General features: G+C 39.3%; 3 protein-coding genes across 8 annotated transcripts in view; 1 reads left to right on the forward strand and 2 right to left on the reverse strand.

Moving 5' to 3' along the window:
• The window catches only part of pip5k1ca (phosphatidylinositol-4-phosphate 5-kinase, type I, gamma a), a 48071-nt gene extending 43195 nt beyond the window's left edge, over nucleotides 1-4876 (reverse strand). Inside the window, exon 1 of one of the 3 annotated variants that reach the window (XM_005478976.4) lies at nucleotides 4448-4876. In XM_005478976.4, the coding sequence (XP_005479033.1) occupies nucleotides 4448-4580 (133 nt within the window). In that variant the 5' untranslated portion in view covers nucleotides 4581-4876. The remainder of the gene's footprint in view (nucleotides 1-4447) is intronic. The other 2 variants (XM_005478978.4, XM_005478977.4) reach the window with 2 other exon arrangements.
• Nucleotides 1-12374, reverse strand: gpx4a (glutathione peroxidase 4a). 4 transcript variants are annotated; one of them, XM_013267111.3, is made up of 7 exons: nucleotides 12222-12367; nucleotides 9697-9791; nucleotides 9457-9601; nucleotides 7977-8128; nucleotides 7713-7737; nucleotides 7453-7512; nucleotides 6843-7264 (listed from the first exon to the last, which is right to left on the reverse strand). In XM_013267111.3, exons 1-7 carry the CDS (start codon nucleotides 12312-12314, stop codon nucleotides 7232-7234), a joined length of 603 nt encoding a protein of 200 aa, XP_013122565.1. In that variant the 5' UTR covers nucleotides 12315-12367; the 3' UTR covers nucleotides 6843-7231. The 4 variants fall into 4 exon arrangements, with proteins under 4 accessions (XP_025758635.1, XP_025758636.1, XP_013122565.1 ...); XM_013267113.3 differs by lacking the exon at nucleotides 12222-12367 and adding an exon at nucleotides 10028-10189; XM_025902850.1 differs by lacking the exons at nucleotides 6843-7264; nucleotides 7453-7512; nucleotides 7713-7737 and adding an exon at nucleotides 1-151 and having other exon boundaries at nucleotides 12222-12374.
• polr2eb (RNA polymerase II, I and III subunit E, b) overlaps nucleotides 11764-19963 on the forward strand; it is a 16806-nt gene continuing 8606 nt past the window's right edge. Inside the window, exon 1 of the mRNA XM_019351438.2 lies at nucleotides 11764-11937. Within this exon, the coding sequence (XP_019206983.1) occupies nucleotides 11764-11937 (174 nt within the window). The remainder of the gene's footprint in view (nucleotides 11938-19963) is intronic.

Raw genomic sequence — 19963 nt, forward strand, 5'->3', positions numbered from 1 at the left:
TCTCCAAAATGCTTATCAGGGACTTAGGTAGACATCCACTGGGTGAGATGTAGTACAAACTGTACAGGTCATGCTGCCAATCTGGAGAAATAAAACCCTGAGAAGACACCATCCAATGCTGTTTTGTTTTTTTGGCTGAAAATAAATGCTACTAATTCTATGTGGGTGGTTTGCATTAGGTTGACAGTGTTCCTGTCTCACTCCGTTCATGCTCCAGGTGCTGCTTATGAAATAATAATAGCCTGCATTAGGGGCTCAGTAACTCAGTAACAGTAGGTCTTCGCCTTATTTCCCCACCGAGCGAAGCCATTACAGCATGACACTGCAGCCATGTAAGAGTTTGAGTCGGAGCCTCCTCCGGCGGCTTTCACACCTGCAAAGTCACCACAACAGAAAAAATAAATAAATAAATTGAAGCCCACCCCGCCCTTATTCTCAACTGTCCAGCGGGTATCCCTGAGAGAGTGAAAAACCCTGACAAGGCACAAGGACAGACAGCAGCAAACACAATACTCCAGCCTTGCTGTGGTGCCAGCTCAAAATATCTACTATAGCACACATCCCCCACATGCACAAAATCAGAGATGTAACTGGACTGCGTCATCATCTGCGTAAAATAATGACATCAAAAAACCTGGCAGAGGGTCAAAACCCTACACAGGCTCCTCGAACGAGTTACAAGGATAAAAACTGATCCTTTCCTGCATAGCTACAGAAGGATAAAGAAGAAGGGGAAAAGAGAGAGACCTTGCCATAGAAATAAGAGGGGAAGCAGATGGATGGTAAATTCCACAGGAGGTAACCCACCCTTTGTGCTACCGTCAGCAGTTCTGACAGGCCGTGCCTGAAGCGAACAGAGAAAAACAGACAGGGGCGAGAACTGATGGATAGTAGCAAATGAGTGGCTGAGCTGAGCTGAGGGAATCACAGAGAAGGTAGATGAGCTGTGGCTCACTCTGGAGAAGAGAGGAAGGAGAGGAGACTGTCTCTGAGGATGAAGCCGAGTGCGAGGAGAAGATAAGTGAGACGAATGCTGCCATTGTGCTGAAAGGAGACTACGGGGACAAATTACAACGGCCAGAAGATGTGATGCTTTAAATGGGAATAAATGCTCAGACAGCTATTTAACAGCCAGCTGCGACTCCCACACAACGCTGTATTCACACATTGCAGAGCAACCCGCAATTACGCATTTGCAGGATCTGACGTAAACCGAGAGAGCTCACGTTGATCAGCATCCAACATCATAAAGAGCCAATCAGAATCAAGCTGAACCTTTACAGCTGATATTTCAATTCCTCATTACTTATGTGAACTGAATCGCTTCTGCTGTGAATATCCACTTAAAAAAATAACACCCTGGTGTGAGGGTCATCTGAAATTGTTATTGCACATGACTTTTCTTTTTCGCTTTTAGACCCACTCACTTGTCAGATGTTGCAAGGAAGTCAAAGTGTGATCAGCACCTACCCCTCCCTGTTGCGGGGCTTTAAACAGCTATGCTTTGTACACATTAAATCTTAGATTGCAAGACAGCAAGAAATGGATTAACATTCTACACGATGTTATAAAAACAAGAGAACCGAGGGGAAAATAATCGCATTTTTACACGCAAGGCTCCACGACTCTGAGGGATGACCAATAACACTGAGTGAGCGTGCAGTAGTGGTCTTTTTGTTTGCTTTGCTGCTGCACTTAATAATTTTGGAACCATTTATCAAATGACATATTAGGTGTGCTTACTGAACCACTGCACAGAATTTAGGTGTTCTGGGAAAGGTGGGATTTCCTTTTATTTAATTCGTGCTCAAAGCAGAAAAATCACTTGCTTGTTTTAGTGCACGGTATCATCTTTTCCTGTGTTTCTGTCCTACCTTTATCCAGCATCCTTCTCTTTTACACCAACCCTCTGCATGTCCTTCTTCACCGTGGCCATGAATCTCCTCTGTGGTCTTGTGGACTATTGAACCCGAGCTGTCTCTCTGACATACTCATTTCTAATCCTGTCCATTCTGGTCTTCAACTTTGTCACTTCTAGCTTGGCCTCCTGTCTTTTTCTCAGTGCCACAATCTCCAAACCATACATCACAGCAGATTTCGCTACCATCTTGTAAACCTTCCCTTTCACTCTTGCTGCTTTTTTGTCACAAATCATCCCTGACACTCGTCTCCATCCACTCTCTTATTCACGGATGGCGATATTCCTATGCAAGCAAACAAAAGCAGCAACACGGAGAACGAAAAGGAGTGAGATCAAGTCTATACGCCCTACAGTATGTCAGCAATAATATCGTTTTCCTGGTTATTTAAAGGTCAAGAAGTTCCCCGCAAGAAAGCACAGACAGGTGAATGCCAAACTGTCAACTATGAAATATTCAGCAGGGCAGAGCTCTGTTAAATATCTCCTAAACACTATTAATGCGCAAAAGGCCTTTGTAAACCTTATGTTTTCCAATGCATGCGAGTGGCCAGTAACTAAGCAGGCATCCACAGAGTAAATGAAACACACACCATCTGCAGTCGGGGGCACCTGGATTCCATTTTCCTCTTCTGATAAAGCTAAGCTCGACTACTAACCCTCAGCAGACAGTCTCTTTGATTCACAAGCCTATTCTCTGTGGAGGTCCTGAACTCTTGTCAAAGTCAGCACCTTTCTCATCAATGAGAAGAAAAAAATCCCAGAATTGTGATGTACAGTGTGCAAGACCAGTGAATGCAACATGACTGGTGGCTGTTAGACACAAGGGCTGAACACACAGCTAAAAGCAGTTTTACATGCTCACAAAGAAGATTTTATAATGGAAATGATGAATCCTGAACATGCAGAGAAAACATTAACTTGAATGAACCCTATTAAAAAGGAAGAACTATGTTGTGTGGTGTCTGTGTGTGTCCCTTTATTATTCAGTTTTGCGAGTTTGTTAACTCTGTTTAGCTCTCCCCACTGTCTGCCACTTCCTTCACTGCAAACTGGTTAACATTTGTTCACTTTAACCTCATTTATATAATAAGTAGCACCATTATGACTCATAGAGGTGTGACTCTAGTATGTCAATATGTTGGACACATATTGAACAAAACAGAGATCTAAGAACACCTGCTTTTCACTTATACGCATGTAACAAATAAATCCCCTAAAAGTCAACCACAAATGGTGTAAAGAAAGTAGCAACTGCTTTAATAGACCCATTCTGAAAAGGGTCTTCACACCACCAACCCTTTTCCTCGGTTGTGGGGGTATTGTAGTGATCAACTGCACGGGGGCTGTTGGTGTGATTTTCACTGCAGCGAGAGTGCACATATGGAAAATTCCACCATGACACCGCTACGGCACAAGTGTGTAACAGTACAGCTGGGGCTGAGAAACCTGGCTCTAGTGAGGTGACTCTGTAAACTACCCAGCTGTTCTTTACATCACAAAGATAATATATTTCTTTCTGAATATAATACTGTGCTACATATGGCAGGCGGCTGACATTTTAGCACAGACAAGGTTGTTGACAAGAGCATAAATAACTGGATATTGTATTTGCAGAATGCAACAATTTGCAAACTTCTGGATGGTTTGAAGGTCACATGTCTTTAGATTTCTATGCTGAAATTTCTGACCCCAAAAAAGTGTTATTATTGATACACATAGGTTTAAATTCTATCAGCTGATATAGTTGCCTGGACAGTTTAAATCTAATAATAATTAAATATTAATTATATCTATAAACTTACTGCCAATGGGCCTTTTTTTTTAAATAGAAGATATATTGAGGTGTCATTGCATAACCGCCACAGGTGTAACCGACCAAATCAGTGGTGGTCTGATTGCATTTAGTTGCTTCATATTATTGATGCATTATCGGGACTTCCTCAAACACTGGTGGACTATTGCAAGGCTTTTACACCCTTTAACTGGTGTCTAGCCTGTTAGTCAACTGTAGTGGCTCCAGTTTGCTCAACCTTCCTTCTCCTTAATAAATTACTGATTCCAGTAAGTGTCAAGATGGTGACAAATAAGCAAATTGAGGCTTTAATGTTTAGGTGCCCAAAGCTGGCCATGTGAATACATTCATACTTTTTTTTAAAGAGCAATAAATAAAAATCAATAAATGAAATGAAGAAGTGATGAGAAACCTTGACTTCACACCTGTCTGCTTTTATAAACCAAAAATATTAACAGCTTTATCATCAGCCATGGAACACTTGTATTTGTCCGTGTGCTGGCTGCTCATAGTTGTACTTATATAAATGTACCCTACACAGTATGCAGTATGTACAGCACTTAACTTCACCTGAGCCCCATCCATTCAGCTTAGTTAGCCACTAGCCTAGCTTACTAATTCCTTGCTAGCAGAGATGAGTCGGGACTTTCTGGTTACGGTAGCAGCAGTAAAGCCGCGAGGGAAAATGGATGGAGGGACGATGAGAATGGCTTATGAGATATGTGGAAAAATACCCATGTCTGCGGCGTCCATCCCGTAGCTTACTCCCACAACCGTGTCCGCATCATCGGATGCTGCGGCCCCGGACAGCGGGCTCCCTTCCCTGGCCTCCGACAGCCCGACCGCTCCCTCGGCTGCTGCTTCCATTCAGCCTCCCGGAGGAAAAAACAGGCAAGCCCCTCCGAATGAAAGACCCACAGCGACGGCGCGATCCCGGTGGAGGGAAAGAGGAGCGGGTCGTTTGATGTGTGACAATAATCAAACGGAGGAATATGCGACAGCTATCCGCGACGGTCCCTTCATCTGTGCAGTCTTTCCTCACGACAGCAGCACACAATCTGCTCCTTCCAGCTCCTCTGCACTGCACTTGCTGCTGCTGCTGAGCCGCTGCCGCCTGGTTTTGTACTGATGGGCCATGTGACTCCCTCTACAGGACTCTGAGTGAACTGCAAGAAGGAGATTCGGCTGAGCAGTTGCATAACATTTCGGGTCTCTTGTTTTTTTTATGGGGGATTACTATGTTTCTGTTATACGTTTAACTTATTTAATTTACTTATCCAGATGACATACTTTGTGGACGTATGAAAACATCCAGGAGTTTTTAATCTTAGAGAGTCAGATAATGCCTGAGGAACGGAGAACAAGCGTATTGGTGCAGATTTTCAAGAACAGGGTTGATTTGTACAGTTCTAGTAATTACACAGGGATAAAGATAATACAGCAATACAGATGCGAGGTTTGCTTTGAGAGTGTTGCTGGAGAGAAGGTCACAAGGTACTGTGTCCTTGTGGATCTAGGAGTGGTAGGAGTGACAAATGGGTACCTTTGCAAGGAGTAGAAGTAATAAATTCATAATGTATGAATTTATAAGATTAATAATGAACACATCAGAAGGATATATCAGGTTGAGCTGTAAGAGACAAAGTTGTAGACGAAAGGCTGAGATGGTTTGAGCATGTGCAAAAGACGGATAATGGATATGTTGGATGAAGCATGCTGAATATGAAGCTGCTATGAAAGAGGAAAAGAGGACGACCACAGAGAAAATTCATTGGATGCAGTGAAGGAGGAAGGTGCTAGGAATAGGGTGAGAAGCAGATTATCTGCTGCAGTGAGTAGAAGACGATACTTAATAATAAAGAGTCTCAGAGAAGCTTAGAAATAAATAAGTTAAGAGTCTTTTAAATAAAATCTGTGACATTTTCTAGGTTTTTGCAAGGATGAACTTACTGTGTGTCAAGATGTAAGATTTTCACTTATTATTACACAGAATTAGATCACAATGATATTATCAGGTTATATAGAAATAATTTTTAAAAATATAAGAAAAACACAGAGGAGAAAGAAAAATAGTAATGATATTTTTTGTGTGGTTGAATAATGTTCTTGTTTCCCCTGCTCCCCTACAAATAGCGCCAACATCGATATAAGGAATTAATGATCCAGGTTACTGCCAAGATTCAATATTTTCCGAGTTCTTTATTTGTTCTATATGTCATCATTGTTATTTTTAGGACACCCTATAGGGTAAACTGCTCTGTCCACAGTTTCTGAACAATACTGTGTTTAACAATTTCAAGTTCTAGTGCTCACTTCTTAAAGAGTTTCTGACACAGAAATTATTACATTTTCAGCTGAAGTCCTTTTTAATTGCTCCTGTTACACAAAAGAAAAGATCCTCGCACACATGAATGATCAAGATGTATCTATGACTCTATGACTCTGTGGTGGCCTCAGCCATCTTTTATGGTGTGGTCTGCTGGGGGGGCAGCATCTCTGCTGGGGACAGGAAGAGACTGAACAGGCTGATCCGAAGGGCCAGCTCTGTTCTAGGATGCCCTCTGGACCCAGTGGAGGTGGTGAGTGACAGGAGAATGGTGGCTAAGCTGTCATCCCTGTTGGACAACATCTCCCACCCCATGCATGAGACTGTGACAGCACTGAGCAGCTCCTTCAGTGGGAGACTGCGGCACCCACGGTGTGGGACGGAGAGATTTCGCAGGTCTTTCCTCCCCACTGCTGTCAGACTCTACAATAAAGACTTTTGCAGCTGATCAAACACACAAACCCACACATGTGCAATAAGACTGCTATACGTGCAATTCTTCTTCTGACGAAGTTGTGTTTTTGTATTTTCCTACTCAGTTGTATATAGTATTTGTATTTCTATTTTATTCTATTGTATATATTATTCTATTCTATTTTATTCTATTGTATATAGTATTTTATTTTATTTTATTTTATTGTATTTTATTGCATTCCAGTGTTTTCTAATTTCTGCTACATAACTTTGCACTTTTGCTGTAACAAAACAAATTTCCCACCTGTGGGACTAATAAAGGCCATCTTATCTTATCTTATCTTATCTTATCTGTTCCTTGGTAACAAGATTTATACCTCAAAACCCCATAAAAACCCCAACACCTTTGTTTTAATCACAGACAATAAATGTTACACACAAAAATATAACAGGAACAAATCTTAGTATATTTTATGATGAAAACAATGCCCAACATTAAGGTGCTGAATGATGCTCTATTAATGGGTTCCCTGTCGTTCTCTCCATAGAACTCTATGAATATAAGCTCGGTCGCCTTCCCAGCAGGTTTGCACGCCATTTACATCAGGTCTGCCCTGCCTGCGATGCAGGTTGATGAACAGACCGTCACTGGTCTGGGATAGACCCAAACTATATCCACCGGTGCTTGGAGAGGCAGAGAAATGTGGGAAAAAAGAGTATTGGAAACGCAAAATCAAGTGGATGCAAGTAAGCACGGTTTCAGGCATCTCTTAGAGGTTTAAAGGTATTTGGGAAGATCCTTCTCCACCACCTGGAAAGAAAGCGAGAGTTGCATGGACTTCAGTTGCATGTCTATACACAGGGGTGATAAAATTACACGTACTATAAACATCTCTTGTTGTTTCTGAAAGCACAGCAGAGCTCATCACGGGGTGAGCAGTAATCACACAGACACATGAGCAATGAACATCTGACAGAACAACCAGGTTTTGTACGTACACTTGGATCATCCAAGGGTCCATATCTCTTCACCACCTGACCCTCTCTATTGATCAAAAACTAAACACAAAAAAAATATAAATGAATAATTATAACATATTTTTGCATATAAAAGCTTGTTCCATTAATTGTTGCATACTCTCCATCATTATCCTTTATTCTTCATACTGTTTTTCAAATAATCAGAGTTTTATATTTTATAATATTTTAGCCCTGTTGACATAAAAATGTTTTAAAAATAAACCGTAATAAAAACGTACCTTAGTGAAATTCCACTTGATGCTACTACAGAAATAAACACAAAAAATGTGTTAGAAAACTAATAATCGCTCTCATTCAGTCAGCATTGGAATAAAAATGCTGTTAATCAATAACTGATTTAAATGATATGACCGATTCTTGTTCAAATTCAGTTGTACACGTTTTAAACAGATAACTGTATGCATTACGTCTGATCCAAACAAGCTTTTAAGATACTTTGTGACCATATGACTGTGACCCAGATTCATTCATTCACAACTTACTTCCCAAACAAGCCCTTTCCGTTAGGCTGTTCCTTCAGCCACTTCCACAGAGGATGAGCGTTTTGGCCATTCACCTCGATCTTGCTGAACATATCAAACCGAGCGCTGAACGTGTCTGCAAACTGCTTGATTTGAGTTTCATTGCCCGGCTCCTAAAAGTAAATAGTATTAAAAGTATTGAAGTCTCTAACTGCTCTCAGTGACCTGCATATGACAAATTAAATATACTGGGCACCAAATGTCATGCCTAGTTTCTTTCAAAACAAGCCATCATTCAGACTAGTAGTGAGAAGATTGCCAAATTATCCATTTCAATGTTAATGCAACTACAATTTATGCCTATGATTAAACTCTTAATGAAATTATGAATGCTTTAGATATTTAAAAAAAACATTTCAGAAGACCTTATACAAAAAACTATAAAGGTTTCACACTGCCTAACATTTCACTTACACAGTTTTCATATTTTATTTTCTCTAAATTTTTTCAAAACTGTGTACAAATCTATTCTCACCGACATCCATCAAGCCTTCCAGTCATGTTCCTATTTATACTCTAAAGATTTTTCAGAGGGGTAATTTAAAAAAAATGTTTTTTTTCTGTAAAACTTTTAAAAAGTTATTGTCCATCTGTTAAAAATGTATTGATTTATGGCACAATAAACAGTAAAAGCATCTGTAAAAACCTTAACATGTATCACATTTGTGTTCTGGAGAAGTACAAGTCCATAAAGTCTCCATATTTAAAGAGATAACACCTAATTTGCATAAAACATAATTTAATTTTATTTAATTTTATTTATTTATTTAGGACAGTGCATGTTAATGAACATAAATGTAAAAAAAAAAAAATTACATGAATGTAGACATGCCAGATTATAGCCAAGGGCTAATTTCCATCTGTTGTAAAAAGCACAGCAATATAAAAACTAACTTTAATCAGTCATCTGGGGACATTTTTTTTAAATTACCCATTCACTTGCAGTGCCTCTCATTATTATAATTCGTTTTTCCATTTATATTTGGTTTTAGTGTTTATAAAAACACTATCTTCTCCATCTTGAGAGCTTGAAAAAACAAGACAACTGAACTTCTTTAAGTTTGTGAGGACGGTTCCCCTCTCATCCAAGAGGCTTCTTCAGGTCTAAAAACAAGACCTGGAGTCCCCTAATGGGGGCTGTCATTATTGGAGATGGTTCTGAGGGTTTTGACCCCCTATTGATCATGTTAGTCGTTACATGAGCCACGGTGTAAATAAAGGTGCAGGCCATTACCATCACTGGGGGTTAAGGGTGAAACCCCATGAGGGGTAAATATCTGGGACTTTCCACCATTTGTTTTTAGACCTGAAGAAACCTCTTGGGTGAGAGGTGAAACGTCTTTACAGATCTCCAGTTATCCATGACCTGGATAACTGATAACTTACACAAACAAATCTCAGTAAATGTTGCAATAAAAAAAACAACTTATGTTTTACATACCTGGTTCCCAAACTGGTTGGAAGGGAAGGCAAGGATGCTTAAACCTCTCTCAGCGTACTTGGCGTGCAACTGAGTAAACTGAGAGTAGTTTACTGGGGTTTTACCTCATTTAGAGGCAACATTGGTGATGATGACAACATTCCCCCTAAATACACACACACACATGCACACACATTTTATTAGTGATAAGAGGTTTATAATTGTAATAGGAGGTTTTAACAAAATGACAGAGAAATTTACCTGTATTTTTCAAGGGAAACCACGTTGCCATCGATATCCGTTGCTGAAAAGTTATAAATGGATGTTGCCCTCTGCCATTCCTCTAATGGGGTAGACTGTTTTAGAAGGAATAAAAACAAAACAATAAGTAGTTAGAACACCGTGTTATTTCCAAAACTCAACAGCCTATCAGATGTGAAGAATTCATTTTAAAAAGAAAATGTAATGAAAATACAAAAAAAAGCAATACAACATGAAAATAAACATAAATCTATGGAGAGCAAAAGCAAAAGCAAAGGTTAGCCCTCAAAGGCAAAAGTAATGTTTCAGTCCTAATCCCGTTGTTTCTTACCATGGCCGGCAGCAGGACAGAGAGGAGCACTGTGCACCCTATCAGGCGCATGGCTGCCCTAGTTACCTCCTCTGTCTCTAAAAGTATCACCGCTGAACTTCTGTCCCTGTACTGAGAGTACTCATGTTCTACAGTGCTTTTGTAAAGGGAAACCAGGTGATCATTAACTAAACTGATAGGCTGTGATTGTCCAGTACCTCCCTCTGTGCTGCTGATTCAGTAAAGCCAGATCAGAAAAGCACATGTGCTGCAGTCCACAGTTCACAACTTAGTCCGTGTAGAGCAAAGAGCAACGGTCGGAAGAAAAACCAAAGCTCATTATGCATTGTGTTTAGTATCTGAGTGAAAAACTGGTGATTTGCAGCAGATATAAACTTCTACATTACCCTAACAAGACTGCATTTCTCTCGTTCTATTGTAATGAGAAAAAACACATTTTAAAATTTTAAATTTACATCAATCAGCTTTAAGATTATTACATTTTTTCACATTTTGAATGGAAGATGTGAGGACGAATCAGAGCCAGAAGCTTCAATCACACCTGCTTTTTATCTCAGTACGCAAAGAGTATCAAAAATATACATTTTACAAAATAAATAACAGTAACAGTGATTTGTTTAGTAAAACCTATTGAATAACAGTTGCTGAGTTTTACCTGTTTACGTGTGTAGCACAGGTTGCTTTGAGTCACTGTGCAGATGTTACACAATCTCTTTATATTCTAGTGTGAAATTAGAAACCAAGTTTTATGGAGAATTATTTTGTGCATCAATAATCTCTCAATATTTTGTAATATAATATAACTGCCAGTACTGTTAATCCAAAGCAATTAAACAACTAATGTGGCTATTTTGAAATAAAAGGGTTGAAAACCGTTATCTTGCCTGTTTTGTAAGGGTCCAATGGTCCATGAGCCATTACAAAACGGCTATGCGAGCTAAGCGTACAGACCTTTGACAAAAATATTCCAAAGAAATGAGTTTGGCAGACAACCTTCTTTTCTTTGTTCTGATATTTTCACATTTGCTTTAGGCTTACACAAGATTATGGTTTAAATGCACCCATTCAACAATGCTAACCATGTCATTACATGAGAGCCTACTTTTTCCCACCACAAAGTTTATAAGCGAACTTGAAACTTTATGCAGGGAAAAAAAATCATTCTACCAAATAATCATAATCTCAGACAACAAGAGCAGAATTGTTACAAAACTGGTGATTATGTTTTGTGAGCTGGAGTAGAAGAGCTAAGCAGAACATTGCGCCACAAAATAAGAGATGAGGCAACATTTTGCTCTGATTTTCAGTAGTAAAGATTATTTTGTCCAGGCAAGTGTGCAGGAAATCCAGATCTTGATCAAATTTAAACTACAGTGTTTCATTTAAGAAATAGTGTGTAGTCATAAAGTTTTACTTTTTGTCAGTTTGGACTGTTGAGGCTTGGGTGCATTTCTTTATTACAACTCAGGAGGTCTACATGATCTGTAATTGTAATTCCTCTTTTAACTTTTCTAAATCTTGCCCTGATAAAGAGTAAAACGCCAAATCCAATGTGGAAGCTAACTCATAATTACACTGAAAACAGAAAATAACAACAGACAAATAAAATGTAATAATAATAATAATAAGAAAATGAACTCTGTTCTTTCTCCACTTTTTATCCACCACTAATATAAACTGATGCTGAAAGCAAACTTTTATTCTTTAATCATAAAACATCAGTTACAATAAAAAACATGGCCGGGTGTTGTGTCCATCCAGACGTGCCTCTCTGTCTGTCCCTGATGATAAGCCTATCAGCTGACACCAGCAGCCAGAAGGGGAGCACAAACATCCGGTGTCACAAACAGCACTTATATGTAATGTATTTTTTTCTTTTTGTTTTTCCACCCTCCAAATTCAGTAAAAAGGTATGTGTCTAACTGTGTGGGGAAAAAGCAGAGGGAGGGAAGGATTTGCGAACTTTGTGGGCGTCCGTCCGTGTCACGTGTGTTAATCAAAGCCCACCACAAACACGCAGAGCATCTTAGGTAACAGCCATCGTTGTTTACGTGAAAAATGGATTAACGATATTATTACAGCAGTAAAAAAAAAAAAAAAAAAAAAACCATGTTAGATGAAATTGTGTTACACGCAGTACAAATCACAGACGTCACTAAAACGCATGCAGATTAAATGGTTGAGTTTACGTTACCGTTGTGGTTAGTATAAAGTACAACACCATCGCCAGTACTGCCACAGAGCTCGCTACAGCCCCAGTTGCCAAAATAACATAAAATGGCCTCATTTTGTTTTAAAATGAGGTCAAATTTACCACCGTGAACCTCAGCTGCAGACTCCGCCCTGCAGCGTGTTGTGAAACAGCGGAGGGCGGTGGCCTCAGAGACCAGAGGAGGGAGACGGGACAATATTATTGTGTGGATGCTTTAAGGCATCCACACTATAGTGTTCCTGTTTCTCTTTATTCTTTATTATGTGTGCCTATGCCAAGAGGCACACATATTACTATTCCTCGGATTTATTATTCTTATTATTATTATTATTATTATTTTCCTTTTTCCGCCTGAAATTTTGCAGTGTATCTCGACCCGCAGTTTTCAGACAAGCTTCATATATGTTACCTCATTTTGTGCGGCTGGATCTGGAATGGTGTGCTATGACTTTTGGTGTTTATGAATATTATAGTTTTTTAAATATTAATATTTTAGTGAAAATTTTCCCGCGCTCCTCTGCCAAACAGTTTTGACAATAGGGGTACATATGTTACATCATTTTGTGCGGCTGGAGCTGGGCTAGTATGGTGTGACTTTTGGTCTTTATAACTTTTATAGTTTTTGAAATATTTAGATTTTAGTGCAAATTTAGGCCAATTTCTAGGCTCCTGAGAAAGATTCTGCTTTTGGCACCATAGAAACAGACTTCATTTGTGGTGTGTTGGCTCTCTCTAGTGGTATACCGGGAGTAGTACGGCCTAAAGGGTGCCATGCTTGGTGAAAACTACATATCCCACAATTCATAGCATGCCTCTACCGAGTCAAACAATGGCGGACACCACTTCGTTTTATATGTCTTTTATTCGTGTTTCTAGGTCACAAAATACACTTTTAAGATATTTTCAGGCGAGAATGTAGGTGTGTAAACTTCAAATATCTGCTCGTTTTATCAAGACATCCCATATTAGCGACAATTCCCTTAAGTGTTGCTGATAGCCGGCTAGCTAGCTAGCGCCGCTAGCTTAGCTAGCTAGCGCCCCTTCGTGAAAAACCACCCAGGCTTGGGTGATAGTGAGGTGGCTAAAATTTGTTTAATCGCCCGATCGCTCGGCAAGGGTCTGTGTCTTAGCTGGACTTATTTTTCGTTTATATGGGCCGATGATGCTGGTCGATGTGGAAAAAATAACTGAGTTGTTTGGTGGTGGAGCTACAACAGAGGGCAGCTATCCACCGGTGTGTGACAGAAAGGACATGCCGCGAACGAGACATACAAGGCGGTGAGGCTACCGCGGATCGACCGCTGTTTGCTAACGCGGAGGTCAATCGTGGATGAGGAAAAGCGAAGGCAGGAGCGTGAGGTGAACTGAATTTCAGGTAAGAAGTTATGACCTGCACTCTATTTGGGTCAGATATAAACCGAGTTTAGGTGTAGTTTATTTAGCAACAGTTCTCTTACGTGTTGCTGATAGCTGGCTGGCTAGCTAGCTAGCGCCGCTAGCTTAGCGCGGCTAGCGACCCTTCGTGAAAAACCACCCAGGCTTGGCTGATAGTGAGGTGGCTAAAATTTGTTTAATCGCCCGATCGCTCGGCAAGGGTCTGTGTCTTAGCTGGACTTATTTTCGTTTATATGGGCCGATGATGCTGGTCGATGTGGAAAAAATAACTGAGTTGTTTGGTGGTGGAGCTACAACAGAGGGCAGCTATCCACCGGTGTGTGACAGAAAAGACATGCCGCGAACGAGACATACAAGGCGGTGAGGCTACCGCCGATCGACCGGTGTTTGCTAACGCGGAGGTCAATCGTGGATGAGGGAAAGCGAAGGCAGGAGCGTGAGGTGAACTGAATTTCAGGTAAGAAGTTATGACCTGCACTCTATTTGGGTCAGATATAAACCGAGTTTAGGTGTAGTTTATTTTCGTTGTGCTGACTTTTTCAATCACTTACAATAACTCGTACTGCGTGCTAGCTAGCACTACGGAGTTTGTATACAGCTGTGTGCGGGCTAAGTTACCGATGTTACCGATGTTGAACTTTATGACAGCCTCCCCTGTCATTCTCTCGCCTGTTGAAACTTCAGTCATGAAACTGATCAATGATCGGCTTTTCTCTCTTGTTTGTTTATCGCGCTAAACAACAGCAGCACGTTTAAGCTTGATCAGCTGTTGTTAGAATTCTTTTGATTTTAATTTCTAGTATCAGCTGATGTTTGCTGGAGCATGAAGATGAAATCAGGAGATGTCCTTACTGAATCATCAGAGCTGAACTGGTGATGGAGAAACAGGTTTACCCTTAGGTGACATGAATGAGTTGAAGGGAAGTTATGAACTGTTTCTGACAGACAAATATACACCAAGCTCCTTTTTTTGTGTAGCTGACAGCTGGTAACTGTGCAGGGGCGGATCTAGCAAAGCTTTTGCCAGGGGGCCAGGTAGGGCATTAACAGAGAAAGGTGGACACAAAGATATACTTTTCTTTCTTACTCTCATATAAAATATTTAGCTTTTATTAAATAGTTATCTGAATCTTACAACCAAAGTTTGTATAATAATACACAAGATTGGCTGTAGACCATTGTTCATCATTCAGAACACTGTGTAAAAATAACAAAAAACAAAAAGTGAATGCAAAAGTGCATAAATATTTATTTTACGTGTTTGATGTGTGTGGCGGGGCGTGGTCTGCAGTGCCGCTGCAGGGGAGGTGGACCCACCTGAGCGGCACCTGCAATCACGCCTCTCGGGCGTAGTCTGTGCTCTCTCGGCTGTTTTTGGGTGTGTGTCGGGCTGTGAGTTGAAAAGCTACAGCCGGCTGTTTGGGTACACCAACCATGTGTGAAAAGTGGTCCATAACGTAATGCTTCAAAGCGTGTTCATGCAAACATTGTCGGATCTGCCGTGGTACAATGGGACTTCTGCTCATGAACCTGTGTGCACAGCGTCTGCAAATCGGCGCTGTACGAAGTAACTTCATCTTTACACAAAACTGTAAGCTGTTATCTGTGAAGCGTGAGCGGTGTTTGTTTTTACCATAGTTCATGGTGGAGAATGGCTGCTCTTCTGAGTTTTGCTCTCTGTAGCTGTATGAATGGCAAACTACACTGAATAGCAGTGGCATAGGCACACATAAAATTTCTTCTGAAATTTTCGCTTTCTAGTTCTACTTTATTATTATACTTTATTATTATTATTCTAGTTGCCACTTTTGCACTTTTTTTGGCACTTAACTACTTCCACAATTTTCAGCCGATTTTCACCGTTCAAATTTTAAACTATTCTGCTATTTCTGCTAATGATGGCGATGACTTTTGGTATTTTTTGCTGTTATACTTTTTAAAATATTAAGCTTTTTTCCTTTAATTTGTCCCATTGAAATGAATGGGAAACTTCCACAATTCTGCTAAAACTTGCTTGTTTTTGAAACTTAACTACTTTCTCATACTTTCGCCTAGAACAACCATTCAAATTTTAAAATATTCACAAATTATTGGGCTATTCATGAATGATTCAGCTTTTTCATATCTGTTACCGTTTCATCTTATCCCTCTTTAAGTTTTGAGTTGCAAAATTGTGATTTTTCACAAAATACATGCGTTGTTATGGTTGCTATGCACTTGGCTTTCAGTGTGCCACTGAAAGTTTTGCAGTCTTCTCTTCATGTCCGAACAACTTCTTGCTACTTGCTCAATCTTCACTACACTTCCACAATTTATACATCAAAACGTAGGCATTTTTGCTGGCTTTCAGAAAATGTTACTATCATTGTTGTGGGATTTATAGAATTTTGGCAAATCTCCTCAGACCAACACAAAGTCTGGAAACTCTCCATAGAAAGTCAATGGAGAGTTTGTTCAAAATCACCGCTGGATTTCTGTAATGAGAGGCATATTCGAATCGTCATATCTCCCTAACAAAGCGACGTTAAGACATGAGGCTTGTGCCAATATATCTTCAGACACTCCTGACGCTCACAGTGTACGATTTTTTTTCTCACCTATTACCATTTGGCCATGAATTGGGTTTGTTTGAGGGTAGGAAATTTGTCCCTCGCTCAGATTTCTTCAGCTTTCAAACTCTGGAAATGAACCACTTTTTTCTCTCGTCATATCTTTTTGATAGATTTCCACAAAGACCTGAAAATTACCATGACTGTTCACCAAAGCCTGCTGTCTCTTACGGTGAAAGAATTATATCGATACTCCAAATAGATTTAGAGTTAGAAAGCGTTGTTTGAGGGCAGGTCAATGCAGTTTTTGCTTCGCCTCTACTCAGTTATGGTGCATTACAAGTCAAATATCTTTAATAATTCATATTGTAATGATAAATTGTTAACACCTGAAGATTCCCCCATCTCTTCTGAACAAAACGGTGTAAGAATGACCGTTCTAGCCCCTACGGTTAGGAAATTATGGCCATTTGTTTGAGAGGAATCCTCACTATGAGAAATACACTGCAGAAATCCTGTCTCTCTCTGTGCTGAGTGTGTAAAAACGGCTGCACCTGTTTTGGCGGGAAAAGTGCAAAGGCTCTCTGATTGGTGGATTCAAATTCAGCAGCTCCCAGGCTGCTTGACTGAGCTAGAAACTTACTTGTCTCTCCCTATATGTGTGTGTGTGTGTGTGTGTGTGTGTGTGTGTGTGTGACAGAGAGAGAGAAAGGGAGGGCGAGAGAGAGTTTTTATGGGAGCATCTTATTGTATGATTTAAATTCAATATATTTAGACTGGTTGACTGAATTTGATCCTGTGTGTCTCTCTGTGCATGTGTGTTTCCATATGTGTCCATATTTGTGATTGTGTGACTGTTATACTTTTTTTTGCTGATTTTTTTTCATTTCACAATTACATTTGAGGGACCCTTAGCATGTTCAGCATTTTTTCAGCTGTTCATTTTGCTTTTCCAATGTTTCGGTTTAAGTTATTACTATTGTGCTGAATCATACTATTTCTGCTATTTTATAAGATTTGTGCTAAATATAGTATTTCTGCCAAATATAGTATTTCTGATTAATTATAGTTTTTCTACCAAATCATAGTACAGTATTTTTGCTTTTTATAGGATTTTTATAGGATATTTATATTGCTTAATATAGTATTTTTGCTTTCTATAGGATTTGTGCTTAATACAGTATTTCTGCTAAATGTAGTATTTATGCTTAATCATACTATTTCTATATATTTTTGCCAGGTCCTCTGTGAGGACTGAGACATTCAAATTTTCGTATCAGGGCCTGCACGGCTTCCCAGCCAGCCAATCATATCTGAGGTCTGCCCTTTCTTCTCTCGTCATATCTCAGCGACAGATGTACAAAGAGCAATGCAAATCACAGTCAAAGTACACCAAAGTCCGCTGATTCACCCAGTATAAGAATTATGCTTCTAGTCCACCTAGTTTTTGAGTTACATGACGTTTTGTAACTCCAAAAAACGGCGCTCTTTGCCTCTCACCGCGATCTAATTCTGACTGCTCATCACCCTGTTTTCCAGGCGCTCGCTCTCTTTCCCAGTGGCGCAGTTGGTAATGACACAGGTCTGCAACCCAAAGGTCATGGGTTCAATTACACCTTGGGCAATATGTGTTTTTTCCCTACAAATTAATACACTATCACAGACCACTAATTCATGTTCATCAATTATTACAATTCTGCAACCTTTTATGATTTTAGCAGCTTTTGTAATATGGACCTCAGATTCTTGTTAACACTCCATGGCACAAATACTGTTCCCTTTAGGCTCTGTGTGTGTGTGTGTGTGTGTGTGTGACAGAGAGAGAGAGAAAGGGAGGGCGAGAGAGAGTTTTTATGGGAGCATCTTATTATATGATTTAAATTCAATATATTTAGACTGGTTGACTGAATTTGATCCTGTGTGTGTCTCTCTGTGCATGTGTGTTTCCATATGTGTCCATATTTGTGATTGTGTCACTGTTATACTTTTTTTTGCTGATTTTTTTCATTTAACAATTACATTTGAGGGACCCTTAGTATGTTCAGGATTCTTTCAGCTGTCCATTTTGCTTTTCCAATTTTTCTATTTAAGTTATTACTATTGTGTTGAGTCATAGCATTTCTGCTGCTTTTCAGTATTTGTGCTAAATACAGCATTTCTGCAAATCATACTATGTCTGCTATTTTATGAGATTTGTGCTAAATACAGCATTTCTGCTAAATCATACTATTTCTGCTATTTTATAAGATTTGTGCTAAATATAGTATTTCTGCCAAATTTAGTATTTTTGATTAATTAGGGTTTTTCTACCAAATCATAGTACAGTTTTACTGCTTTTTATAGGATTTTTAGAGGATATTTATATTGCTTAATATAGTATTTCTGCTTTTTATAGGATTTGTGCTTAATATAGTTTTTCTAAAAAATGTAGTATTTATGCTTAATCATACTATTTCTATATATTTCTGCCAGGTCCCCAGGCAGCTAATCCTCTGTGAGGACTGATACATACAAATACATATCAGGGCCTGCACGGCTTCCCAGCCAGCCAATCATATCTGAGGTCTGCCCTTTCTTCTCTCGTCATATCTCAGCGACAGATGTACAAAGAGCAATGCAAATCACAGTCAAAGTACACCAAAGTCCGCTGATTCACCCAGTACAAGAATTATGCTTCTAGTCCACCTAGTTTTGAGTTACATGACGTTTTGTAACTCCAAAAAAACGGCGGTTTTCGCCTCTCACCGCAATCTAATTCTGACTGCTCATCACCCTGTTTTCCAGGCGCTTGCTCTCTTTCCCAGTGGCGCAGTTGGTAATGACACAGGTCTGCAACCCAAAGGTCGTGGGTTCAATTACACCTTGGGCAACATGTGTTTTTTCCCTACAAATTAATACACTATCACAGACCACTAATTCATATTGATCATTTATTACAATTCTGCAAACTTTTATGATTTTAGCAGCTTTTCTAATATGGACCTCAGATTCTTGTTAACACTCCATGGCACAAATACTGTTCCCTTTAGGCTCTGTGTATGTGTGTGTGTGTGTGTGTGTGTGTGTGTGTGAGTGAGAGAGAGAGAGAGCGAGAGAGAGCCTTTTGATGAGAGCATCTTATTATATGATTTAAATTCAATATATTTAGACTGGTTGACTGAATTTGATCCTGTGTGTGTCTTTCTGTGCATGTGTGTTTCCATATGTGTCCATATTTGTGATTGTGTGACTGTTATACTTTTTTGCTGATTTTTTTTTTTTTTCATTCAACAATTAGATTTGAGGGACCCTTAGCATGTTCAGGATTTTTTTCAGCTGTCCATTTTGCTTTTCCAATTTCTATAAGTTATTACTGTTGTGCTAAGTCATAGCATTTCTGCTGCTTTTCAGTATTTGTGCTAAATACAGCATTCTGCTAAATAATACTTTCTGCTATTTTATGAGATTTGTGCCAAATACAGCATTTCTGCTAATCATAATATTCTGCTATTTCATAAGATTTGTGCTAAATATAGTGTTTCTGCTAAAAATAGTATTTCTGCAAGTATAGTATTTTTGATTAATTAAGCTTTTCTCAAATCATAGTACAGTTTACTGCTTTTATATGGCTTCTAAGACAACCATCATATCTGAGCGCTTGCACATTCAAATTTGCATATTGTGCCTTCATGGCTTCTTAGATAACCAATAATCTATGTCATATATCTATGATATTTCATATTTTTATTTTAAATGGTCACATTTCAGATTCTCCATGTCTTATGAACAAAACAGTCTAAG

The sequence above is a fragment of the Oreochromis niloticus genome, linkage group LG23, assembly GCF_001858045.2.
Source record: "Oreochromis niloticus isolate F11D_XX linkage group LG23, O_niloticus_UMD_NMBU, whole genome shotgun sequence".
Lineage (NCBI taxonomy): Eukaryota > Metazoa > Chordata > Actinopteri > Cichliformes > Cichlidae > Oreochromis > Oreochromis niloticus.